The 26589-nt window shown below is 32.7% G+C and overlaps 1 protein-coding gene across 1 annotated transcript; it reads right to left on the bottom strand.

Moving 5' to 3' along the window:
* Window positions 1-504: 504 nt before the first annotated feature.
* LOC123703842 (protein FAM98B) lies at window positions 505-9302 on the bottom strand. The gene is made up of 10 exons (XM_045652002.1): window positions 9242-9302; window positions 8385-8617; window positions 7594-7730; window positions 6790-6925; window positions 6002-6156; window positions 4407-4607; window positions 3678-3761; window positions 3062-3321; window positions 2162-2334; window positions 505-1713 (listed from the first exon to the last, which is right to left on the bottom strand). Exons 1-10 carry the CDS (start codon window positions 9277-9279, stop codon window positions 1619-1621), a joined length of 1512 nt encoding a protein of 503 aa, XP_045507958.1. The 5' UTR covers window positions 9280-9302; the 3' UTR covers window positions 505-1618.
* Window positions 9303-26589: the final 17287 nt, after the last annotated feature.

Here is a 26589-nt window from a genome sequence, read left to right as displayed (position 1 = left end):
TTTACAAATTGGGATTGCTTGCACGTGTAGACTGTTTTGGAAAGATACGTTATCATATTCTTAGTTGCTCACAAACTTTCAAACTGTAAACATGGCTAGTAAAAGAAAATCATTGTGTATTGACGACTACTGACAACAGACTATACACAATAGCGTTCAAGTAACATTCTTTTTTATGTACATAACTACTAACACTAGTCTGAAAAAATTTTTCTCTTTTTCTAATTCTGATTTTTCTTCTCTCCATTTAACGACAACTCTATATAACGCCATAAAATGCACAGTCCCTTCGGTGTCGTTATATAGAGTTTACACTGTATTAGTATAGATAACATATATGATTCTATATTTTTGTCGTGAATACAATTTATGATCGAGTTAAAAAAAGAAGGATACGACAAAATGATGCATAACACGTTGAAAATTATTTCAATAACTATACAGAAGACCTACTGAGATACATTTTACAATTTTTAATTTATTCAAATACAACAAAATATCTATAAATAAGCTTAATTAGTCACAATTTTATATACCTTTTAAGTTATTAAAACAATTTATTAATTACAAAATGACTTTGTAAGTTTTAATTAAAACACTAGCGATAAATATAGAATAAGTTAGATCTAGTAACAAAAGTTGACGATAATTTTAAGTTTAAGTTGGCAATTCGTTGAATATTTTAATAATAATATTAATTTTGTATTGAAAAGGCAGTTATTATAAGCACGTTTTGTATGTAATTCTGATGATTGTATTCAGAAATAAGTATTTGAGATTGAGAAATAAGGAAAAACACCCCTAAGACCTTAATCTAATGTCTACAATATAGGGCGTACTTGCATGACACTAATTTTACATTTTATTATTTTAAAAACATTTTATAAATCACATACAGCTTTCATTTTAATCACGTTAGTAGGAACTGCCAATAAACCAAAACCGTTGTATGCATAACTACCCGCATTTTTCAAAAATACCTTCATTGAAAAAAGTCTAAAATGTAAAAACTTTAGACTTTATTTAACTATTGTCAACATAAAAAAAAATACTTTTGAAAATCTGTCTCTCAAATTTTTATAAAATTTCACTGAATAATTATTAAAAACAAATTTTAAACGAGACTGCCCACTAAAAAAAATATAAATACTTAAAACGAAAAACAACCATCTCAATAAAATTTACTATTTTCTACCTTATTCTTATAAAACAAATTTCAATTCCGAACAAAGCTTACGAATCCGCATTTACTCGATGATATTATAAATAAAAGCCAAAAAAAAGGAAGTTTAAGACCCCTTCTGTCGTCGAAAAATAACGAAAGTATATATTTAAAGTAACAACATATAAAAAGCTGTTTATACGGAACCCTCGGTGCGCGAGTCCATCTCACACTTGGCTGTTTATTGTTTTTTATCCAACCAAGGGCATAAATACAATATTTCTAAATTAAAATACTTTTTTGGCTTTTTACTCATAACATCATGTGAACTACCCCTCAAACTACCCCCATTTTTTTTTCGTTTTTCCCATTCAAATTTCAAACTACCCGCAATATTAAAATCTAAAACTACCGTCAACTATCGTTATTATTTAGTGTGTATGTCAATGCGTTGTGTCAACGTCGCCCCGAATAGTTGCCGCGACCCCTTCTGTCGTTCTGCGTTTGGTAGCCGGGGTTCGGTTGGTATGTTTTGTAACCCCCACCGCCTCCTATAAATAAATATTATAAATTAAATGCAAATAAAGAACTTGTAAACATATTTCAACACAAAATAATAATAATTACTTGAATTATTGACGTCATATGAAGAATTATTATCATCATTTCAATGGGCAGTCATAGTTCTGCCCTGTCAGAACCTTTTTATATTTACAATTTGATAAAAGTAATATAATGTTTTATGTTGGCGTGGAGTTCACAATTATAGAATGAAATAAGACATTGGTAGCAATAATTATGCTAACCGATTTTAATGAATTTTAATTTGATTTCGTTAGATTTAAATTGAAAATATCACAAAAATACCTAAAAGCAATTTAATACAGGATTCCAAAAAGTTTTTATGATTACTAGGACTAATATTTTTAGACTTTACGAACCAAAGTCCAAAACTTCTATTTAATGTTCTAAATTATAATGCAATACTAAAACACATACCTTGATAGCCCTGGTTATAACTTCCCATGCTATCATAACCTTGGTTCTGGCTCTGGTTATAACCATAGCCCTGGTTACCGTAACCCTGGTTCTGGTTTTGGTTATAACCACCGGGAGGAACTTCGTAGGTTTGGTAGTTACGGTTTTGATTAAATGCTGGACTTGATTGGGGCCTGAAATATGTGATGAATGAATGAATGAATAAATGAAAATTTCTTGATTATGCACTGTAACTGTATAGAATACATTTTAAAAACAATGTTTACGATTATATTATTCTAAAAGCATAAATTAAATAATATTGTGTTTATTTACTAAATAACGTTGGCGGGTTCATTCTTATTATTCATTAATAAAATGTATTCAAAATGAATAATAAATAAAAATAGTTCGTACTTGTATCAAATTAAAATTTTAAATGTAAAATTGTTATATTTGTTCATTATGTGTCCTGCCATAAATCAGTCTATTTATTATCGAACAAAGATCTCATAAATCGAAAGAGTCTTTAATCTGGACAAAAAAGAAAACAAATAATAAATAAATAAATCATTTATTTGTACATAATAATATAACAAATTAAAAAAATATAGTATATATCACTTAATTATCTTTTACATATAAACAATAAAAACATTGTCATGCCATTACAATACAAACACAAACCTAATCTTTCCCTTTCACTATCACTACATAGTATAAGTCACTTTATCTGTCCCTGTGTATAATTTAATCTTTAAAACTACGCAACGGATTTTGATGCGGTTTTTTTAATAGAAAGAGTGATTCAAGAGGAAGGTTTTAGTATATAAATTATTAGGTTTTAGACAAAGCGGGCGAAGCTGCGGGCGTTAAAAGAGGAAAGATTAGGTTTTTGTTATTTTTTCCTACTATACATACCTCTGATCCCCACTCCCCTGATTATAACCACCTTGAACCCTCCCCCCTCGACCCCCTCTATCCCCGCCACGACCACCACGACCGCCTCTATCTCCACCATAACCCCCCCTTTCACCACTGTAACCCCCTCTCTCACTGCTATGGCCCCCACGGTCACCACCGTAACCCCCACGACCCCCTCTTTCACCGCCACGACCCCCACGATCACCACTCCAACCCCCCCGTTCACCGCCACGACCACCGCCACCACGGCCACCGCCCTGAAATAAATAATTCACATTTTTCAATGATTGATGTTGAATAAATTATAGAAAAATATAAAAAGGACAAAAAATAAATCAGAAATTGATCTGGCTCTTAAATAAGTGGAAGAAACTCATAAATTTAAGTATACACGTAAACAACTAAAATTAAGTATGTGCATAATTTCAATGTATATTATATTTTCCTATAAAAACATTCATCAATATTGAAAAAAAAACCGACCCAAAAAAAGCGAAAATGGAATAATGTTTTAGTTTTCATTTTAACTACACCAAAACAATTACCGTAAATGAATGAAATGATAATTTATAATCTTTGTTTATTTCATATCAATTAAAATCACATATTTTACCTGTGGAGCAGATCTCTGTTGCCAAGAAGGCATTTCCGGTGGTGGGGGCTGTTGTTCATTCGGTCTACCTCCTCTATCTGGCACCTGAAATATTTAGATGAAATAATATTAGTACATACTTATATTATTTTGCATACCTTAAGAAAAGGTTAGGTGTAATTGTCACGAAACGAAAACCTCACAAAGATTTTTTTATTTATCACATTACAGTTTTATTTTGTTATTTTGATTTTGTATGCATAGTACAATAAAGTGTTTTCTATTCTATTCTATTCTACAGTATTTACCACGTAACTGTACTTAAAAACAAAAAACTACCCTCAATTAACAAAAAATAAAATTTAATAGTTATAAATCTTCGATATTATCTTACAGTATCTAAAAACTAATACTCAAATATTTATTTTTTCAATAACACTACTCACAGTTTTACCATTTACCACCGATTCAGAAAGCAGCAAGAAACTCCATAGTTGCACTTTTAAAATCATGTCAATATCATATTTTAATTTTACATAATACTAGCTGTGCCCCGCGGTTTCACTCGCATTGCTCCGCTCCTGTTGTTCTTAGGGTGATGAAGGGCCATCTAACCCCAAAATTTTTTTCAAATCGGATTAGTAGTTCCTGAGATTAGTGCGTTCAAACAAACAAATTCTTCAGCTTTATAATATTAGTATAGATTACAAATATAAAAACTACCCTCATAAATATGAAAAAATAACTCACCCTGCCAATAAGTACTTTATTGACTTCGCTCTGTGTATTCTTCCTGACAGACGCACTTGATGTCTTCTCTATATGTAACAACGACGTTCTTGCCGCTAGGAAATCAGACAGTTTGACGTCTGGCTTGATCCGCAAATGTTCCCGTTTCGGTCTGTATGTAGATTGTATGAGATCTTTCTTGCCTTTGAGACGGTCTGACCACTGAAATTATTTAACATGTAAATATTAGTTAAAAATATCACTAATATTTTAGTGGAATTAAAAATTAATTAAATGGTTTGTATGTTAATAAGTCTATACTTTAGAAAAAGATAAAACCCTCAAAGACGCTTTAAAGTTTAACAATAGAATGAAAATATGTTGAATAACTATGAAATACACAAATATAAGTGCATTTCTTTTGGTCTAAGATCCGAACATAAGGCGAAATTCAACGGCGTGATAATAGAATGAGACCAATTTTATAATTAATTTAGTCTATTAAAAAATGTATTAAAAATGGGTTGACTGGGAAAATCCTGGACAGGACATTTTTAATGAATTAAAAAAAAAAACATTTATTTTAATTTTTTATTAATTGCAGTTTCGAGATAATAAAACAATTTTGTAATAAAACAGTGCTGACATAAATTTTTTTTCATCATCCTATCAAGTGAAAATAACTGGTACCGACATACCTGTTTATACCTGCCAAGTGCCAACCTAGCCGTTTGTCCGTGTAATATTAGAAAACGACTAAGAAAACGAATATTTTTTAATTCATTAAAAATGTCCTGTCCAGGATTTTCCCAGTCAATCCATTTTTAATACATTTTTTTAATAGACTAAATTAATTATAAAATTGGTCTCATTCTATTATCACGCCGTTGAATTTCGCCTTATGTTCGGATCTTAGACCATTTATTAATAAATGTCCACTTGCGTTAGTTTTAAAGCTGCTCTTATTGTATTGATTATACTTTATTACTGTCACTGAAACTTATAATGTTGTAGGTATATTATCTATACTAATATTATAAGATGAAAGGTTTGTATGTATGTATGTATGATTTTCACGCATAAACTACTGAACCGATTGGCATTTAGCACACATATAGAGAGTAACTTGGATAACACATAGGATAGGTTTTATCCCGGAAATCCCACGGAAACGGGAACTATGCGGGTTTCCTTTAAAACGCGGGTGAAGCTGCGGGCGGAAAGCTAGTATTCTATAGTTTCAGTATGATTTAAACTTGTATGAAATTTGTTTCCAATCATAACTGGAACTTGAACAGAACACTTTATAGTATTCCTTCAAAACTGGATAACACTGTATTAAACATATCCTTACAACATCCATACTAATATTATAAATGCGAAAGTAACTCTCAGTCTGTCTGTCTGTTACTCAATCACGCCTAAACTACTGAACCAATTTACATGAAATTTGGTATGGAGATATTTTGATACCCGAGAAAGGACATAGGCTACTTTTTATCCCGGGAAAATGACGTCCCGGAAATCCCACGGGAACGGGAACTATGCGGGTTTTTCTTTGACAGCGCGGGCGAAGCCGCGGGTGGAAAGCTAGTTTCTTATATAAAAATACTAACCTCAAAACTCTGTATAGTACACTCCAATCTCGTTAACAAAGTCTCCCGTCTCAAACGGTACTCTTCAAACATTTCCGTGAACGTATTCTCTAATTGTTTCCAATCTTTTTCCGTTAACGCTTTGTTGTATAACGGCTTGCCAACTAGTTTGTCACCTGTAAATTTCATAATTATGAATTTTTGGACATTAAATCTTCTTATATTATATAAAAATGAATCGCAAAATGTGTTGGTAAGCGCATAACTCGAGAACGGCCGAACCGATTTCGATAATTCTTTTTTTATTATATTCCTTGAAGTACGAGGATGGATCTTATGTAGAGAAAACGTAAACATGTACCACGGGCGAAGCCGGGGCGGACCGCTAGTTTGATATAAAAATTAAAACGCAAGTCATAAAAACTTCATATTGTTCCGATGATTAGAATATAAAAAAAAAATATTAAACAATATTTGAATGGTAAAAATTTATGAACTAACTGGTAAAAATTTCGTTATGAAACCTTCAAAACTAATCTCAACTGCTTCCTAGTTTCTGCTGCGCATTGTCTGTCAGTCAATCAGTCACTCAGTAACTAACGAATTTTATATACTAATATACTAATATTATAAAGCTGAAGAGTTTGTTTGTTTGAACGCGCTAATCTCAGGAACTACTGATCCGATTTGTAAAATGCTTTCAGTGTTAGATAGCCCATTTATCAAGGAAGGCTATATATCATAACGCTACAGGAGCGGAGCCACGCGGGTGAAACCGCGGAGCGCTGCTAGTATTTAATAATAATTACCTTCTTTCTGTATGGTTTCCTTTAATTTAGCTTCAAGCTTCGAAAACAATACTTCAGGAGTAATATTTGGTGGAGGTTTATTAAATTTTAGTGCAATCAGAATTTCTTTCAAGTCTTTCGCTGTTGGCGATTCTTGCTGGAAATAAAATAAATCAATATGAATATTAAATAGAACAAGCCCCGGAGGCATTATCTTTTGTTGCAGAATATAATAGTTAATACATTTTTTGTAGGTAATTAATTTCAGGTAAGTTGTGGACAAAAATAAATGATGCATGATTTATTAATTTGCTTTTTTTACACAACTTACTGATACACAGATCTTAAAAGCGGATTATTTATCAGGCTTTCACATTTTTTTTTTCTTATGATTGTTACATGATGACATACATACTAAAGCTACTTATCATTAATTAATGTTGAAAAAAAAAACAATTTCTCAATTCAAACCCATTCCTGTCCAAAGTCATTCCTAGCTTCATAATATTAGTAGTAAGTATACAAAAAATTACCTTTATTGAATTAAAATAATGACAACTAACATCTATACTAATATTATAAAGCTGAAAGAGTTTGTTTGTTTGTTTGAACGCGCTCTACTCAAGAACTACTGGTCCAATTTGAAAAATTCTTTTAGTACCTATTAGATAGCCCATTTATCGAGGAAGGTTATAATATCATCACCCTAAGACCAACAGGAGCGGAGCAATGCGGGTTAAACCGTAGTCCTATCATAAAAGTTAAATTACTTTAATTTCATATAATGTATACATGAAACAAAATAATTATTCTATCATAACTAACCACTACAATATCCATTCCAGCTGGTTTCTCTTTTGGACAGTCGACATTCACCATTCTGGCTGCCATTAATTCCGATACTAGATAATCTAATAGTAATATTTTATCATCTCTCGACTGTAACCTGGAGGACATGTGACCTGAAATAATTCAAATTTTATTAATATTTATTACATATTTTTATAATACTAGTCCTTTTTTGGTTGAAAAGATATTAAAAGAATAGAAATATTATTCCTTTTTTGGTTTAATAGATATTATGAGAATAAAAATATATATTTTAATTACTATTTGACCGCCTCCTTGGTACAGTGGTTGACGCGTGAGCATAGAACCGAGGGGTCCTGGGTTCGATTCCCGGTGGGGACAAAGAAAAAAAAATGTCTCGGTCTGGTAGGACACAGAAGGCTGATCACCTACTTGTCCCAACAGATGTATGCATAATGCATCTGCCCTTTACCCCACTACGGGGACACGGGACTTCACTTAATTACTATTTATAAATATTATACCTATATTATGATTTAGTGATTAGTAATTACTTTCTAATCATGAAGATATTTTTAAATTAGTTACATAGTGTTCTTAAAATTAAAATCTTTCATCTTTACATAATACTAATTTTAATAATATCCCATACAAACTTAAAAAAAATACAATAAACAATTTTGGTTTTCATTCATGCATACATTTCAAAAGAGAGACATAGGTACTAGCTTTTTATTCTATTGCTCTACTTCTATTAAATAAAACTACCCACTATTACTAGCTTTCTTTGTAAAAAGATTTCATACCTGTTACAAGTTTCCTATATGGACAACCGAGTTCCTTCAAAAATGAACTGAGTTCAAGCAAGAACGAGCTAGATTCATCAGGATCGTTCATTATATTTACTGTTTCTTCAAGGTTACATAGTTTTTTAATCTCTTCAGCTAGGATATGAACTAGTTTTGTATATTCTAATGATTTGGCACCGCCATCTAGGGCTTTGGCGAACGCTACTTCATCGGATAAGGGGCCTTCATACCTGTTATAGGAAATTAAGTTTAAGTAAATATTTTGAAAGTACAGAAATTAAATACATTATTGGCGGTTAAGCTAAAATGATTTCAGAGATTTAGGCTAGTTATTAGATGCTTTTTATGCATATATTTTATATAATTTATTATGATTGCTAAATTATAAGAATTATCTGTGAAAATTATTTAATTTACGTTTAATAAGTGTTAACAGTATAATACACTTAGAAAACCCTGCATCAAGGCATAAAAATGATACCTACAATTAAAAATATTAAATAGTTTAGTATGGTTCATCAATATTTTAAATAATCAACATATTTTGTGAAAAAATATATGCAGAACATTCAAAATGTATAAAAGTAAAATATGTATTAGATTTCAAAATACAAAAGTATCTACAAAGATTTTTATTGATGAACATATTGTATCTTTTAAATGAAACATTATCAGTTCAGTATAATTAGATAATATTCTAATAATTATATGTATTGATATATAGCGAAACAGTACAGTTAATTACAATGCATCATCAATAGAAATAATAGGAAATTTCTTGATAACAGGAATTTAGTTTGCAAGAAAATTTTAGTATAACCTAATTGGAACAACAAAGCTTTCAAATAACTTACCCTAAGTCGTTGAGCGAGTCCAAAATTTCGTTTTCCATATTTGTATAGATTGTATGGTTAATTATAATTTATAACCAAATCAACTTATATCTTTCCACATAAAATTATTATCACCGGTAATGATTTCGGTGTTCACTTTATTTTTTCGACATCTAATCGAAATGGCAACCACAGACTAACAAGTAGGTACCTACCTAACAACAAAATGTACCTAGTATAAAGTGTTGCCATTAAGATGTCGACTATTACCCGAAAAAATCGTTGTTTATTATCGTTTTAAAGTGGATAATAATAATTAAAAGGAATGTCTTGGAGACAGATGTAAAATAGTTATTTTCGTTAACAATTCTTTAATATTCCTTCACATAAAACTTAACGGATAACATATTTGGCTTGTTTAGTATAATAAGATTTAATATCAATTATGAAAATATAATATTGAAATATCTCTTATATTATTAAAACGATTGAAGCAAACAATTTTACTTATAACGCAGTGTACTTAACTAGTAATTGTACTCTTTGTACCGTGAGAATTTTACGAAATCTCCCATAAATTGGGGAACTCCCCATCAATTGACAGCACCAGAAACGAGAGCGCTGACAGCACAGCAAAATATGACAGATAAAGCCTAAGAGCAATTAACCTATAGAGTACTTGTATCGAGCGTATACAATTTACATATATTTGTTTCTCTCTATCTAAAGAAAACGTCGTATGAAAGAATGAGACCGCTATAGACAACAAGCTACGTTTCAACATAGTCATGGCACCTAAGAGCAATTAACCTATAGAGTACTTGTATCGAGCGTATACAATTTACATATATTTGTTTCTCTCTATCTAAAGAAAACGTCGTATGAAAGAATGAGACAGCTATAGACAACAAGCTACGTTTCAACATAGTCATGGCACCATTTTTACTATAGGTACGTATTTAGATAGATAGAAGGTGATAGTGATGGGATGTGCTTCAATCGATAAAATCGTGAATGTATTTTGCATTTACGGTTTCGTGAAATAATAAATAATAAAAAAACAAAACTTATAATTAATTTCAGTTGAATACATTATTTGTTTAATCCTACGTATATAATAAATGCGAAATTATGTGAGAAGAGATGTTACTCTTTCACTGCGGAACCGATTACAATGAAATTTTGTACATACACACATAGGTTAGGTTTTATCCCGGAAATCCCACGTGAACGGGAACTGTGCAGGATTTTCTTTAAAAACGCGGGCGGAAAGTTAGTACATTATAAAAGAAATTTTAAAACTTGAAATGTAATTTAAAATAAAGAAGGAAATGATGATAAAGTTAAAGGAGTGAGGAGAAAGGCACAGTCAGCATGAAGGAATCATGCAGCATTTTAACAAGTTAATAAAAGGACAGTCTTAATGAAAACATTTTCCTAACATCCTACTAATAAATCGAAAGTTTGTGAGGATGGATGTTTGTTACTCTTTCACGCGAATACTACTAAACCGATTACAATGAAATTTGGAAAAATTACTTTTGATCCCGTAAATCCAACAGGAATGGGAACTATGCGGGTTTTTCTTTGAAAACGCATGTATATTAAGTATGTATTTCAATAGTAGTTTCTCATCTATGAGAACTGTCATTTAATCAACCGTTTAATTTTCACATAGTTACACATTTAAAGTAGGTAACTTATGTGTAAAAAATTTCAAAATAAAAATTCACTCTCTTTAATCAAATGTATTTATTATCTACAGGAACAAAAAAAAAACGTAAGCGTAAGATTGCACAATTCTTCTAGAGTATCCATCTTGATAACACGTAGGTAGGCTCGAAATGCAGTGAACACAATATTGCAAATTGTGGCGGCGTCCAATCAACTCATGTCTCACGTTTTATACCCATTTTTTATTTAGCTCTGGAAATCTAAAACAAAATGAATTTATTAATAATCTGAAAGAGAAATTAATAAACAACAAACGAAAACTAAAACACATAGGGCAAATAAAACAACCACGTGGTATGTTTTATTTTCCTGCGAGTTACGGCCCTGCCTTCATACAAAACTGCTGAATACGCCGTTCGCACGGGAATAGAATGTGGGTGCGATTTCCCTTAGTTAGCATCCAAGCTTACGTCTTTATAATTATTATAATGTATAAATTCATTCTTTGACTCCGGTCCGCATCGTGCGGACATGGGTGTAAAAGTCTCATTTTAGTCATTAAATGTAGTTTCTAAGTATATCTGAGTTTCTTTTGGGGGCCTCCGGCTGCGGGACATGTAATTGGCGCAGTCGGTAGGATCCTCAAAAAACGTGGCATAGATAGTAACCTTGCTATCGCTACGGAGCTGGGGATCCAGAATCTACGGTTTCTGCGGCCTGGAGGCTAAATCAAACATCGATCCCGAAAAGTAACCAGATTAATTGGTAAGTACATAGAATAGTTCTGTGTTGCTTCCTTTTACTAGTTTATACCTATTTTTTAGTCCTAGTTTCCTTTCCAAGATTTTCCATCCGTGAAAGTCTAATTCCCGAGAGCACTACATTGAGTTATATTATTAACTAGATTATATACTTATTAACTAGGTTATAAAGTTATATAAGTACTACTGAAGGTAGTGAATAGCTTAATTTCTTAATCAATGATAAATTGAATAAAATTACCTAATTTCATGACTTACATTTCGCTTCATGATTCAGTAGTAACCACCATTTAGGCAAAACATACATTTTATATAAAAAATATATAATAATTCTACTTAAGATTTTATTCGTGGTTCATAGGAGGCCTTAGGTTCAAAAATTCAATGTATCCGATTTCAATTGAAAAAAAACGTTTAAAAAATTGTGACAATTAAATTTTTCATTAAATTTAATTTAATTGAATCATTAGAATTTGTGTATAAAGAATTAAATGTATCTTATTTACAGAATAAAAATAATTTTAATAATTAGTAAAAATGATAGAAAAGAATTTAATTCGAAACCCATTAGAGATTTACGTTTAACACAAAATTACATATTTGAAAATGCATGAAATGAATATGCATGAATTATATCCACCTGAGTACGGCCCTGACTTTTATTCCGAGAATTATTCGTATTAAAATTATAGTGAATCGCCTTATCGGTATATACTATACAATACATATGATCCGAACTTTACACACTGTGCTTTACTGACTGTGAAGATTAGGATCGATCATTATAGGTATTACAGGTATTAATTTGGATTACAATGATGTTATAAAATATATCAATTTCATTTAAAGCTTTTCAAAAAAATCAGCATTCAGTTTATATATCATCTAATGATTTATCAAAGGCCATCATAGTATTCTTTCTCAGATAGTGGAAAATCAATAGAAAATTAATTTCATATTAATTCAATTCTTTAAAAAAATTAAATGACAATTATTAGATATTATGTTATCATCATTCAATGTAAGTTATGGAAACAGTTAGGGAGATGATTAAGAAATTAGGTAACATTTATAATTAGAATAAAATATAAGAATTAAAAGATAGGGAATATTATAATATACTTAAGCCTGGATACTACTTTTCAAATAAGCAAATTGTAAATAATTTTTAAAATTCCATTAGTTTTACAGATATTCTTGATTTAACTATTTCATTTAGCTATTTTTCCAAATAAGAATAGGCAGGCCCCCATCCCTTCCTATCCCTATATAGCAACTAACAGTAACTCATTCTTGTACATAGAGGCTGAATGCCCGAAGTATAATACATTACTTACTATATTTACCACGCTCATTTAAAATCTCACTATAAATGCAACAAGAGGACTTCGTGATACTCCAAGGTACATTCTTATTAACTATACCTACTGGATGTATGTTCGAGTCGGAGAATTTCAAGATCTATAATGTAAATGACAAAATTAAGGAACAGCCACTGACTGAAGATACGCGGTACATATATCAAGGACATTAGAAATAAATATACAAGATACGCAATTCTCAACTCAGTTAATTTGGAAGAAACCCCTATCGCTATAGAAAAGGATCCTGCAATATATCAAACAACTATCCCTATATACATAATTCTGGTTGGTGCAGTCTTAATTTTGGCCATTTGGTACACGATGTGACGCAGATCGACACATACTTTATAGAGGACCACAGATGAGCAGATAAGGAAGCAGATGAGCCCCAGCTTCCAGCAACATTTTTTCACAATATTCAAAAATGGTCGCTGAACTTCGGCGGGAGGAGTTACGGCCCTGCCTTCATACAAAACTGCTGAATACGCCGTTCGCACGGGAATAGAATGTGGGTGCGATTTCCCTTAGTTAGCATCCAAGCTTACGTCTTTATAATTATTATAATGTATAAATTCATTCTTTGACTCCGGTCCGCATCGTGCGGACATGGGTGTAAAAGTCTCATTTTAGTCATTAAATGTAGTTTCTAAGTATATCTGAGTTTCTTTTGGGGGCCTCCGGCTGCGGGACATGTAATTTGCGGTAAAAAATTTACATCTATTATTTGCAACAACAACTACATATAAATCTGATTTATGAAACAAAAAAATGTTGTGTGGTTTTATGAAACCACGGTAAAAGTGAAACTTAGGCACAAAATTATCGTATTTGTACGATAATTATTATCGTACGGTTCGACCGATGCATTTTGGTCTACTCGAAGGAGCGGTCTACTTGGTCTACTCGGTAATAGGTATGGTCTACTCGAAGGAGCGGTCTAATTGGTCTACTCGGTAATAGGTTTGGTCTACTCGAATGTGCGATCTACTTGTTCTACTCGGTAATAGGTTTGGTCTACTCCAAGGTGCGGTCTACTTGGTCTACTCGGTAATAGGTATGGTCTACTCGAAGGAGCGGTCTAATTGGTCTACTCGGTAATAGGTTTGGTCTACTCGAAAGTGCGGTCTACTTGGTCTACTCGGTAATAGGTTTGGTCTACTCGAAGGAGCGGTCTTATTGGTCTACTCAGTAATAGGTTTGGTCTACTCGAATGTGCGGTCTACTTGGCCTACTCGGTAATAGGTTTGGTCTACTCGAATGTGCGGTCTACTTGGTCTACTCGGAAATTGATGTAGACTACTCGGAAATTGGTGTGGTCTACTTGGTCTTCTCTGTGAAGGTGCGGTCTACTTGTTCTACTCGGAATTTGGTGTGGTATACTTGGTCTACTCGGAATTTGGTGTGGTATACTTGGTCTACTCGGTGAAGGTGCGGTCTACTTGGTCTACTCGGAAATTGATGTGGTCTATTGGTGTGGTATACTTGGTCTACTCGGTGAAGGTGCGGTCTACTTGGTCTACTCGGAAATTGATGTGGTCTACTTGGTCTATTCGATAATAGGATTGGTCTACTTGGACTAATCGGTGAAAGTGCGGTCTACTTGGTCTACTCGGTAATAGGTTTGGTCTACTCGAAGGTGCGGTCTACTTGGTCTACTCGGAAATTGATGTAGTCTACTCGGAAATTGGTGTGGTCTACTTGGTCTACTCGGTGAAGGTACGGTCTACTTGGTCTACTCGGTGAAGGTGCGGTCTACTTGGTCTTCTCTGTGAAGGTGCAGTCTACTTGGTCTACTCGGAAATTGATGTGGTCTACTTGGTCTATTCGATAATAGGATTGGTCTACTTGGTCTACTCGGTAATAGGATTAGTCTACTCGAAGGTGTGGTCTACTTGGTCGACTCGGTAATAGGTATGGTCTACTTGGACTAATCGGTGAAGGTGCGGTCTACTTGGTCTACTCGGTAATAGGTTTGGTCTACTCGAAGGTGCGGTCTACTTGGTCTACTCGGTAATAGGTTTGGTCTACTCGAAGGTGCGGTCTACTTGGTCTACTCGGTAATAGGTATGGTCTACTCGAAGGTGCGGTCTAATTGGTCTACTCGGTAATAGGTTTGGTTTACTCGAAGGAGCGGTCTACTTCGTCTACTCGGTAATAGGTTTGGTCTACTCGAAGGTGCAGTCTACTTGGTCTACTCGGTAATAGGTATGGTCTACCTACTCGGCCTACTCGGTGAAGGTGAGGTCATGGCGACATATCCAAGGGTGTGGTTTTATGAAACCCCGGTAAAATGAAATTGTTCGAACGGTTCGGAACACTGCTTTGTGTAGCGCATGTCGCGTGCCGAGTAGGTAATACCTACTCGGTTGCCGCGATACACGCGACATGCGCTACACAGACCAAAAAGTTTGAGGCGATGTAATAAAAGTTTCACTTTAATAAATAAATCAACGTTAATATGAAATAGATTTTTTGTCATAAATCGATAATATACGCTAGATGTGTTACAACACTACGGTGGTAAACAAAATGCCAAACGTGATATTATTGTGACGTTTTTTAAAAATTATTTCATTATTTTATATTCCACAACCCCATAAAGTGGGTAAATGTTACAGTTACAACATAAAATTACAAAAAAGCGCTTGATAAAACCTTCAAATAGGTTTAAAACATAAATATTTATCAATTTGCTGAAAATCACTTACCGATGGAAAGATATTTTTACATTGTTTTTATCCAAAACTCCCATTCGACTAGTGATAGCCGGTTGCTAAACATACAATAGTTATTTTAGCACACTGACAAATAAAAAGAAACACTGTTCACTTTATATTTTCTAAATATTTCGTTAAAAACACTTGACGCACTGAGCCCACCAGCTGGTTGGAAAACAAACTGACTGCCGGCGCGCTACGTTTGAAGACAGTGCAGATACTCTATCGCTATCTCAATCTGGCTTATGCTGTTATTGACTAAGAGTAAGTAGATTAGAAAATATGTATTTTGTTCTGTCTTAATATAAGAACTCTATAGGTTATTTGCTCTTAGCATGGCACCATTTTTACTATAGGTACGTATTTAGATAGATAGAAGGTGATAGTGATGGGATGTGCTTCAATCGATAAAATCGTGAATGTATTTTGCATTTACGGTTTCGTGAAATAATAAATAATAAAAAAACAAAACTTATAATTAATTTCAGTTGAATACATTATTTGTTTAATCCTACGTATATAATAAATGCGAAATTATGTGAGAAGGGATGTTACTCTTTCACTGCGGAACCGATTACAATGAAATTTTGTACATACACACATAGGTTAGGTTTTATCCCGGAAATCCCACGTGAACGGGAACTGTGCAGGATTTTCTTTAAAAACGCGGGCGGAAAGTTAGTACATTATAAAAGAAATTTTAAAACTTGAAATGTAATTTAAAATAAAGAAGGAAATGATGATAAAGTTAAAGGAGTGAGGAGAAAGGCACAGTCAGCATGAAGGAATCATGCAGCATTTTAACAAGTTAATAAAAGGACAGTCTTAATGAAAACATTTTCCTAACATCCTACTAATAAATCGAAAGTTTGTGAGGATGGATGTTTGTTACTCTTTCACGCGAATACTACTAAACCGATTACAATGAAATTTGGAAAAATTACTTTTGATCCCGTAAATCCAACAGGAATGGGAACTATGCGGGTTTTTCTTTGAAAACGCATGTATATTAAGTATGTATTTCAATAGTAGTTTCTCATCTATGAGAACTGTCATTTAATCAACCGTTTAATTTTCACATAGTTACACATTTAAAGTAGGTAACTTATGTGTAAAAAATTTCAAAATAAAAATTCACTCTCTTTAATCAAATGTATTTATTATCTACAGGAACAAAAAAAAAAACGTAAGCGTAAGATTGCACAATTCTTCTAGAGTATCCATCTTGATAACACGTAGGCTCGAAATGCAGTGAACACAATATTGCAAATTGTGGCGGCGTCCAATCAACTCATGTCTCACGTTTTATACCCATTTTTTATTTAGCTCTGGAAATCTAAAACAAAATGAATTTATTAATAATCTGAAAGAGAAATTAATAAACAACAAACGAAAACTAAAACACATAGTGCAAATAAAACAACCACGTGGTATGTTTTATTTTCCTGCGATAAAAAATTTACATCTATTATTTGCAACAACAACTACATATAAATCTGATTTATGAAACAAAATAAATAAATCAACGTTAATATGAAATAGATTTTTTGTCATAAATCGATAATATACGCTAGATGTGTTACAACACTACGGTGGTAAACAAAATGCCAAACGTGATATTATTGTGACGTTTTTTAAAAATTATTTCATTATTTTATATTCCACAACCCCATAAAGTGGGTAAATGTTACAGTTACAACATAAAATTACAAAAAAGTGCTTGATAAAACCTTCAAATAGGTTTAAAACATAAATATTTATCAATTTGCTGAAAATCACTTACCGATGGAAAGATATTTTTACATTGTTTTTATCCAAAACTCCCATTCGACTAGTGATAGCCGGTTGCTAAACATACAATAGTTATTTTAGCACACTGACAAATAAAAAGAAACACTGTACACTTTATATTTTCTAAATATTTCGTTAAAAACACTTGACGCACTGAGCCCACCAGCTGGTTGGAAAACAAACTGACTGCCGGCGCGCTACGTTTGAAGACAGTGCAGATACTCTATCGCTATCTCAATCTGGCTTATGCTGTTATTGACTAAGAGTAAGTAGATTAGAAAATATGTATTTTGTTCTGTCTTAATATAAGAACTCTATAGGTTAATAATTGCTCTTAGGATAAAGCAGGATAAAGTCATAATCAACAGAGTAGAACATTATACATTTTGAATTATTATAGGGTGGAATGTGGGTGGAATAAATTGGAATGTTTGAATTATTTTAAAATATATAATATTATAATAATATGTTATTGAATCAGTAAACATATTTTACTGCCCTCTATCGTACCAGCTTTGTTGATAAAGGCAACTATTTGAGTTGTGGCGTTTACACTTTTATTATCTGTATATATTATCTGTGACGTTCAAAAACGGAACGCACTTGACTTTAATTTCAAAAAGATTTTCGACCGTTACCTACCTATTACCTAATAATTTTCCCCATAAAATAAAATACAGATTGTCTTTTCTCTAGTTTGGTAGGTACCATTACTAAGTTGCATCACATGGTGAAACATATAGGTAGGTATGTATGCTTATATAATTGTTGTAAAAGTGAGAGAACAGTTATAAAGTTAAATAGGTACAACGTTATTTCTTTCATGGGTAATGAATCCCAATTCCCATAGTCATTAGTGATAATAATATTATTATATGGTTAATGGTAAAATCTACGTAAACTTAGAGTAAAATACCTACGACAAAATATAAAATAAGTAAAACAAAAGCAGGTACTTAGGTAAGTGTGTATAATTATTATAAAAATAAAACTCCCAGAATAGGAAACGATTTGGATTCAGATATTTTAATCATTTTCTGTCATATTTTTGTTAAAATTGAGAATTTTACAGTCTGTAATAAAATGTAGGTAGGTAAAACTACTGTTTGATCACGTTACGTAATAGGTAGGTATGTGATAACGTGCAGTATCGATACTTTGTGTAGGTACCTACCTATTAACTACAAAAAAATATTATTGTTATAGAAATTCACCTCGAATTAGGTTTGAATAATATTATAGATAAACGAAGGATAAACGTATCTCCAGCTTACGTCAATCTCATACATTCACAATCTATTCTATCAAACTTTACGCTAACAGAAAGCCACTTGTCTAGGGGGGCAGGGCAATTTAAGTTATAATCGGCGACGGTTGACAGCCCAGTTCGTTTTCTAATGGAACGACGTAGGTTCTTATAACAACTAGCAATATTAATACAATTTAATTTTATGTACCTAACTATCTGTGTTAGAAGCATATTGTTAGAAACAAAACAACCCTAGTGATGACAGTTCGCTATAAGTACGGCGATTTTTCGCGCCATTCTAATGTCGCAATTAATTTGCAGGTAATTTGTTCTCTAAAACGGGATAATTATTACTTATTACACCCAAAGGAAAGGGAAGGAAAGGAAGGAAGATTCGACGCAAGACGCAACGTTGAAATTATGAACGAAGTCTTTAAGGTAGTATTTATCATCATTAAAAAGTTTCAGTAATAATTTAATATTTAAAAAGCCGTGTTGATAAAAGAGTTATAAAAAGTGTCTCTATAAGGATTTAGTGTTGGAAGGTTTCCAGGCGTTTGCGAACTTTTCCCCTCTGTTGCGCCAAAGGATCATAATTATAGTTTTAAAAACTTCAACTACAAAGGCGTTTTGGTCTTTGTTTTAATTTTATAATATACGGTAGGTATTGATTGCGTTAAGGTTTACAAACTGTTGTTATCCTCTTGGTAACCGATAATATTGTAATTATGCGAAAGCATGTGAGGGTAGATGGACGTACGTACAAGTTTCAAAAATAACTACTAGATGGATTACTGTATTGTACAATATTTTTTTGTATGTAGGTAGTAACTAGTATAATATAATACACAATATGAGTTATATAAATTGTTGATTTTGTGTGAGGGTCCGCGGTTGCATATAATATGTTTTATGTAAATGGCGTTAAATTGTATCGTAGTCGGTCTACGGCCGTTTAACCAACGCAAGACAAGCGGCTTACGCGACGTTGCCGCTTCGAAAGCGTAGGCGTGTGCGTAACATGAACAATAATAGACCATCCAATAATTATTACAAAATAAATAAACTTTCGTCGATAAAATTATCATCATAATTATCGTCCGCCCACGACTCTTGACATTATAATATATGCGTACACACGTCTCACAAATCTGCGTTCCTACATCAAACCGTATATACAAACGAAGCGTAAAATGGATATATATTTCCGCGCGTTACACAATTTCATTAAAATAAACCAGATTTATCGTCGCCATAAAAACTTCAGACTTTTGACGATTGCTATCCGCCCATTAGGCTTAAATCATTTTAACAGACGCGTTATTCAGGCTAAGCGGTAAAAACGGTTTGAATTATATTATCCTCTGACCCTTTAAACGTCTACAGTTTCATCCCGAAAGCATAAAACCACAATTTAAATAACAAACAACGTTTGCCTGAATGAAAGTGTCGAGATTCGCGCTATAATTAAGGGAAATATTATCTAAACGTAATAAACAAGTGAATAAATTGTGTTGACATTTTTCGGGTGTGTTCAAATAGAACAATTGCGGTTTTTGTAGGCTGTAGCGTTGGCTAATACGCAATGCTGTTTTATTTAATAGAAATTTAGGGCGAAAATAAGAAAGGATTAAGATCAGGGTTGTCACTACATAGGTTTTTATTTTTTAATCTTATAATATATAAAAATGAATCGCAAAATGTGTTGGTAAGCGCATAACTCGAGAACGGCTGAACCGATTTCGATAATTCTTTTTTTATTATATTCTTTGAAGTACGAGGATGGATCTTATGTAGAGAAAACGTAAACATGTACCACGGGCGAAGCCGGGGCGGACCGCTGGTTATTAATATAATCGATTTTGTATTAGAACAAAAATACATGTTTTCAGGGCGGACCGCTGGTTATTAATATAATCGATTTTGTATTAGAACAAAAATACATGTTTTCAAGTAGGTATTATGGTGCAAGCACATTATGCCTATTTATTGAGACATAATATACTTTCTCTGATGAAGCTGATGTACCTCTGATGTATTAATAAAATGCTGTTAGGAATCTCTTACACGTCCGAGGAATTAAATTATCTTGTAGATATCAAAAATCTTATTTAAAATCTGAATATCGGATTTAAATTAATTCGTTAACTATTGTGACTTCTTCATGAAAGCGAATCTTAATATTGTTATCTAACTTTAATTGAATTCCTTCTGAATTTCCTGAAAGATATTTCGACGCCAGTTGTAATTGAATACTGTTGATTATGTTATCATTATTAAATATTGTATAACTCCCTAACCTTTCAAATTGCTATTGATATTTTAGCTTTTATCACATAAATAGCAAAAAATAATTTGATTAATTTTATTGTCGTCATTGACTTTTGATTGCCATCTAAGTAATAAAAAAAAATATGTGTGGCACTCGAGGACTGCCGCGGTAAAGCTATTGCATAGCATCGCATCGCTGTGCCGGTTGTAGTGGGGGATGTTAGGTTTTATCGTTACTGAATTTTTACATTCGGTCGCCGCGCTCAAAGTCTGAGATAAAAGCTATGCAATAGCCTAAAAACATTTAACATTATTTTTAACCTATCTACGTACAGGTAAAATAACAGTATGTTTTACCTATATATGCATTACATTAAAAATTCCCTCTAAACTCTATCAAAGTGAAAGTTTTCACAGAAAATATCGCTACCGGTTTATTTTGCAGGTCGATCTACTGTATGTGACGCGTTACAAAAACGCCCCTAACAAAAAGCCTTACAAAAACTGGACAGGCTGGACACGTAAATATTTAGCCGGACACGAATGCAAAAAGGCAAGCGCTAAAGCTAGACAGTTGACAACCCTAGCTTAGAATATGCTCTATAGTCTATACTCTATACTCTGCAGTCTATAATAGGTGTCTATAGTCACAAGAGACATGAATGCTAGAACCGTTTTTCTGTTTACTTCTCTCGTAAATGCCTATTTGAGGAACTAGTCTGAGTCATGTTATGCAAGCTCATTTTCAGTGGCTTATTTGCTAGTTACTTAGACGGACGTAGTATGAAAGATTTAGCTAAACTATTTTATAGTGTATGTAAAATTTTAGGGATATAATATTATGTAGGTATGTATAAAAAGTTATACAGTTTTAGGCGTTTTAATGAATAAGGTACTGATTAATTACTTAAGAATATCAGGTGACACGTCTGCTTTTATTATCTACCCCTATCCATATAGTTTTTGAAGTAAAACTTCCTTAAGCGCGTTGAGAGTAAAATTCATGGCATGGGTCACGTCATGGCAATACCGTCAAGTCATGGATAAGGCGACTTTTTTGGTATCTTTGAATCTTGCCAAAGTAGTTTCACTTCTGACACGTATGCTCGGCACACACGGGGTTTTTTTGTAACTGTTTATATTTTATACGGATTATTTTACGCACTCACCTCACGAGTCATACCTGACGTCATCTCATATTAATTTTAGAGTGTTCTCTCCGTGTACCTATCGTGATGATACATATATATCTTTGTTTTCGTATTACAATGCAGATTTGTCGAATGTATATTTCATCGAGATTCATGCAGTGAGCGTTAGATTGAGAAGAGAATTCCGACCTGGTATGAATATACCATATAAGGTTTTGTTAGCTTTAAAAGCTTCAAAATATTCGCACAGGAAATAAGTCTATGGAGTTTTGTATTTTACTATTGTGAACATTAACAGCTACTAACAGATTCTTGTCAATTATTTTCAATACCTATTTCCTCTCGTCTGTAAATAAATATGACTTCTAAAAGTCCAGAAAAATGAATAAATATATAAGTTTTCTTACAATTTGGAGTTATACTCCAAACTACCTACCATAAACTATAACTTTTACATTTTACTAACAAAAAAAGTAAGTAATTTACTACGAATGAGAACCCTTTGCGAAGGCCCTTTAAAAATAGGCCACATAATTCTTTCAGTTTGAATTATAGTTTTAACCCCAATGCAAACGACCCCTCTTATCATGCTAGGAGACAAAGTTGGTTACTTATATGTGGAACTGTAGTTTTGAATGAAGAAATTTGATTTAATCTTTGATTTTTTTTATCTATTTCTGACAATGATAATATAAGTAAAAAGGTGTAGGTAGTTGATACGTTATTAGCTTTTTGTCAAGTCTAAATGTGGCTAATTAGCCACATTTTACTTCAGTTGTCATCGCAGTTTGATGTGTAATCGTGTGTGCGTTATTGTGCCGTTTTTGACGATCGAATGTTGTGTTATTATCTACATCTTTTTACTTAAAATATCATTGATGTTTGATTAATATTAAGCAACCGTATCGAATGTATTCAGCTCTTATTGTAACTAGTGTAAGAAAAACTTGTATCTAAGAATTAAAAGTAAACTGAATTATATTCTTCTTTTTCAGTATTATTATGACCTCTGATTAGAGACTCATTCATTCATAATCAATTACTATAGCTACAACATACTTATTAAGTTATTACCTACTAGTTTTTATCACTTTTTACTATTTTTAACATCATTTCATGCACTCAGCCATTTCAGAAAAGAACAAAATAGCAACTTAAAAACAAATAAATGTAGTACCTGTTTAAATCGCCATTTACTGACAACTGTATTCAAGAAAACTCGCTCCGAGTAATAAACAATGAAAAACAATGAATAGACAAGCTTTGTACCTTCTGTCTTCTTTCTAATTGGCAGCCGCATTTGTGTAACAATTGGAGGAAAATGCGCTGAAAGTAAAATATCCTAATTGACTAGGTTTTGAACTGCACTGGGATCGAATTTGCTCTTTGCTATTCTGTGTTCTTGGTCATTCGAGTAATATGTAAGGCTACTGTAATGTTTAAGTATTTTTTAAGTGAAATTTTTGAAAGTAAAATTTCAAGGACACGACGTCATGGCAATACCGTCAAAGAGTACGACGACGATTTTGGTATCTTTGAATGTTGCCAAAGAAGTTTCACACGTGTGACACGCTCATTTTTATTGCAATTTTGCCTTAATGTTGATCATACCGTTATTTGTCTGTGTATCCTTTATCGTATTTTTATGTAGGTAGTCGGCGTACTTTACGGCGTACGTTTTTGCTTTTAAAATGGATAAATAATGACTCTATAACACATATGCACATATTTTATTGACTTAATAATACATAATTAACTATCCCTGCTCGAAGCTCGAAAGCTGCTGATAATTAAACAATAAATTATTTGCTATTAAATCATGATTTATTTCAGAAGCCTTCGGTTTGTACTTTTTCAGCAAGCGTTGTTAAAGAGCTTAGCACTTTATCAGTATTTAATAATTATTTATGTAATACAGGGTATCCCACCGTTGGTATTCTAAGCTCAATGGAGGTTATAATTTTGCATACGTTGAGTACGTAAAAAATACTTATAGAATTCCAGATACATTTTTTTCAAATAGATGAATTCTTAAAACTCTTTGTGTTCACCCCTAACAAGCATCCCGCCCAACTTTGCCACCCGCACGTGAGCTATTGTTTAAGATTATGTTTTCATAGACAAAAATATGCTCACATTAGCGAAGCATTATAATATGCCGACTGCGCGAAGCAAGAGAAGAAAACAAGAATTTTAAGAAAAAAATTACCAAAAAAATTTGTTGTTTAAGTATTTTTTACATGATCAGTGTATGCCAGACTACAAGTTCCTTCGCGCTTAGTATACCGATAGTGGGACACCCTGTATATAGATTTTTTTATTCTGTATAATACCTACCATACTATATAAATCGGTTCTTCACAATTTTAAATACGAAAACAGCAAACAATTTTCATTTAATTTTTTCTGAGGATTGGATGAACAACATTTTTTGTTATATATTAATATTATATTTTTCGCAAAACTGAAAATTAAAACAAAACAAGTTCCATCTAGGGTTATAAGCAGGCTAAAATCTTTGCTTTACGCAGTGGAAAAATATATTATGTATAAATAAAAAATGAGGGTACTAATAATAAAACCCGAGTTATAAACAAGCTGGGTATAATATACCTAGGTACTGGGGCAAAATTGTTTCATTAATTTTTTATGTGCGACCGAGATCTAGTGTCCTTTATGGATTTTTGCGGGAAACTTAGCTAAAGTAGGTACCTACATAAGAATGTAAGAATGCTATACAACTATCTGAATAATAGTAGTGTCCCACAGTTTTATCCTCATTGCTCCGCTCCTATTGGCCTATCGAGCTATCTAAAAGTGAAATAAATTTTCAAATCGAACCATTAGTTTCTGAGATAAGAGCAATCATACACCTAATTATATTATACAGGGTGTCCCAAAAGGTAGTGATGAACGGAAGTTGGGAGGTAGAGGACCTAGAGAGCTATCCGAATCACCCCCATGTATGTTATGCGATTTTTCGTATTTTCGGAGTTATGACATTTTTTTCAATTTTTCATCTATCGCTGAGTACAATGATATTTTCACTCATGGTGACGTCAATTATTGCGCTAGATGCTTGATTTTTTTTGTGTGCTAAGCTGAAAGATAGGCCAATTTAGTATGGTAACATTTACTATCTATAGATCTTTGGATGGAATAAAAAAAAGAATTAAATGCCAAGAAAGATAAAATTACCCAGTATGTTCGCCACTTCAAGGGCCCGTAAAAAAATAAAATCACATAAAAAAAATTTCCGTTTGGCTTTTAAAAACTTACTCCATCTATCAGGTAGCTACCCTGAAAATTTTATTTTATTATTCAGAAGACTTCAATCGAAAAATTGAAATCTAAATGTGGTAAGTGCAAAAATTGAAGTAACATGATGATAAATAAAAACAAATTAAAACCAATAACAAGGTGTTTAATTACTAGAAATTTTTCAAATAACCCCGCTGTTGCTCAGTGCAAGTGCGACATCACCGTAAAAAGTTGTCTTTAAAATGTCTGAATGCCCTTTTATCATTTTTAATGGTTTCTTTTGCTACTATGAATTTCCAGGTTATGTCGTCCAAATTGTGGCAGTCTCTCGTCTTTGTAGTATCCCCACGGAAAAAAATCAATAGGGTTTATGTCCGGGGACCGTGGACTCCAGGCTAAAGGGCAAACATACCCTGAAAGATGGATTGGTCGTTGCAGCCTGCGCATGCGCCGGTGACGCTTGCCTTAAAGCCTGACCTCCACGGTCCCACGACCTAAGCCCCATTGATTTGTTTCAATGGGGATACTAAAAAGACCTTGGCTACTTGAGAGAATGCCACAATTTGGACGAAATAACCCAGAAATTCATAGTAGCAGAAGAAACCATTAAAAATGATAAAAGGGCATTCATAAATTTAAAAGACAACTTTTTACGGTGATGTCGCACTAACATTGAGCAACAATGGGGTTATTTTAAAAATTCCTGGTAATTAAACACCTTGTTATTGGTTTTAATTTGTTTTTATTAATCATCATGTTAATTCAATTTTTGCACTTACCACATTTAGATTTCAATTTTTCGATTGAAGCCTTCTGAATAATAAAATGAAATTTTTAGGGAAGCTACCTGATAGATAGAGCAAGTTTTTAAAAGCCAAATGGAAAACTTTTTTTATGTGATTTTATTTTTTTATGGGCCCTTGAAGTTGTGAACATACTGGGTAATTTTATCTTTCTTGGCATATAATTCTTTTTTTTATTCCATTCGAAGATCTAACGATAGTAAATGTTACCATACTGAATCGGCCTATCTTTCAGCTTAGAACCCAAATAAAAATCAAGCATCTAGCGCAATAATTGACGTCACCATGAGTGAAAATATCACCGTACTCAGCGATAGATGAAAAATT

Source organism: Colias croceus, chromosome 27 (assembly GCF_905220415.1).
Source record: "Colias croceus chromosome 27, ilColCroc2.1".
Taxonomy (NCBI): domain Eukaryota; kingdom Metazoa; phylum Arthropoda; class Insecta; order Lepidoptera; family Pieridae; genus Colias; species Colias croceus.
The sequence above is the reverse complement of the archived record's forward strand: the minus strand, read 5'-3'. Positions and strand labels throughout refer to the sequence as shown.

What these genes read in the sequence shown, in the direction of transcription:
- LOC123703842 (XM_045652002.1), bottom strand. Translation starts at nt 9,279, where the DNA reads ATGGAAAACGAAATTTTGGACTCGCTCAACGACTTAGG. An exon ending in ATATAGGAAACTTGTAACAG is followed by an intron (nt 7,731 to 8,384) that starts GTATGAAATCTT and finishes GAATTATTTCAG; the next exon opens with GTCACATGTCCTCCAGGTTA. An exon ending in GTACTATACAGAGTTTTGAG is followed by an intron (nt 4,608 to 6,001) that starts GTTAGTATTTTT and finishes AAATAATTTCAG; the next exon opens with TGGTCAGACCGTCTCAAAGG.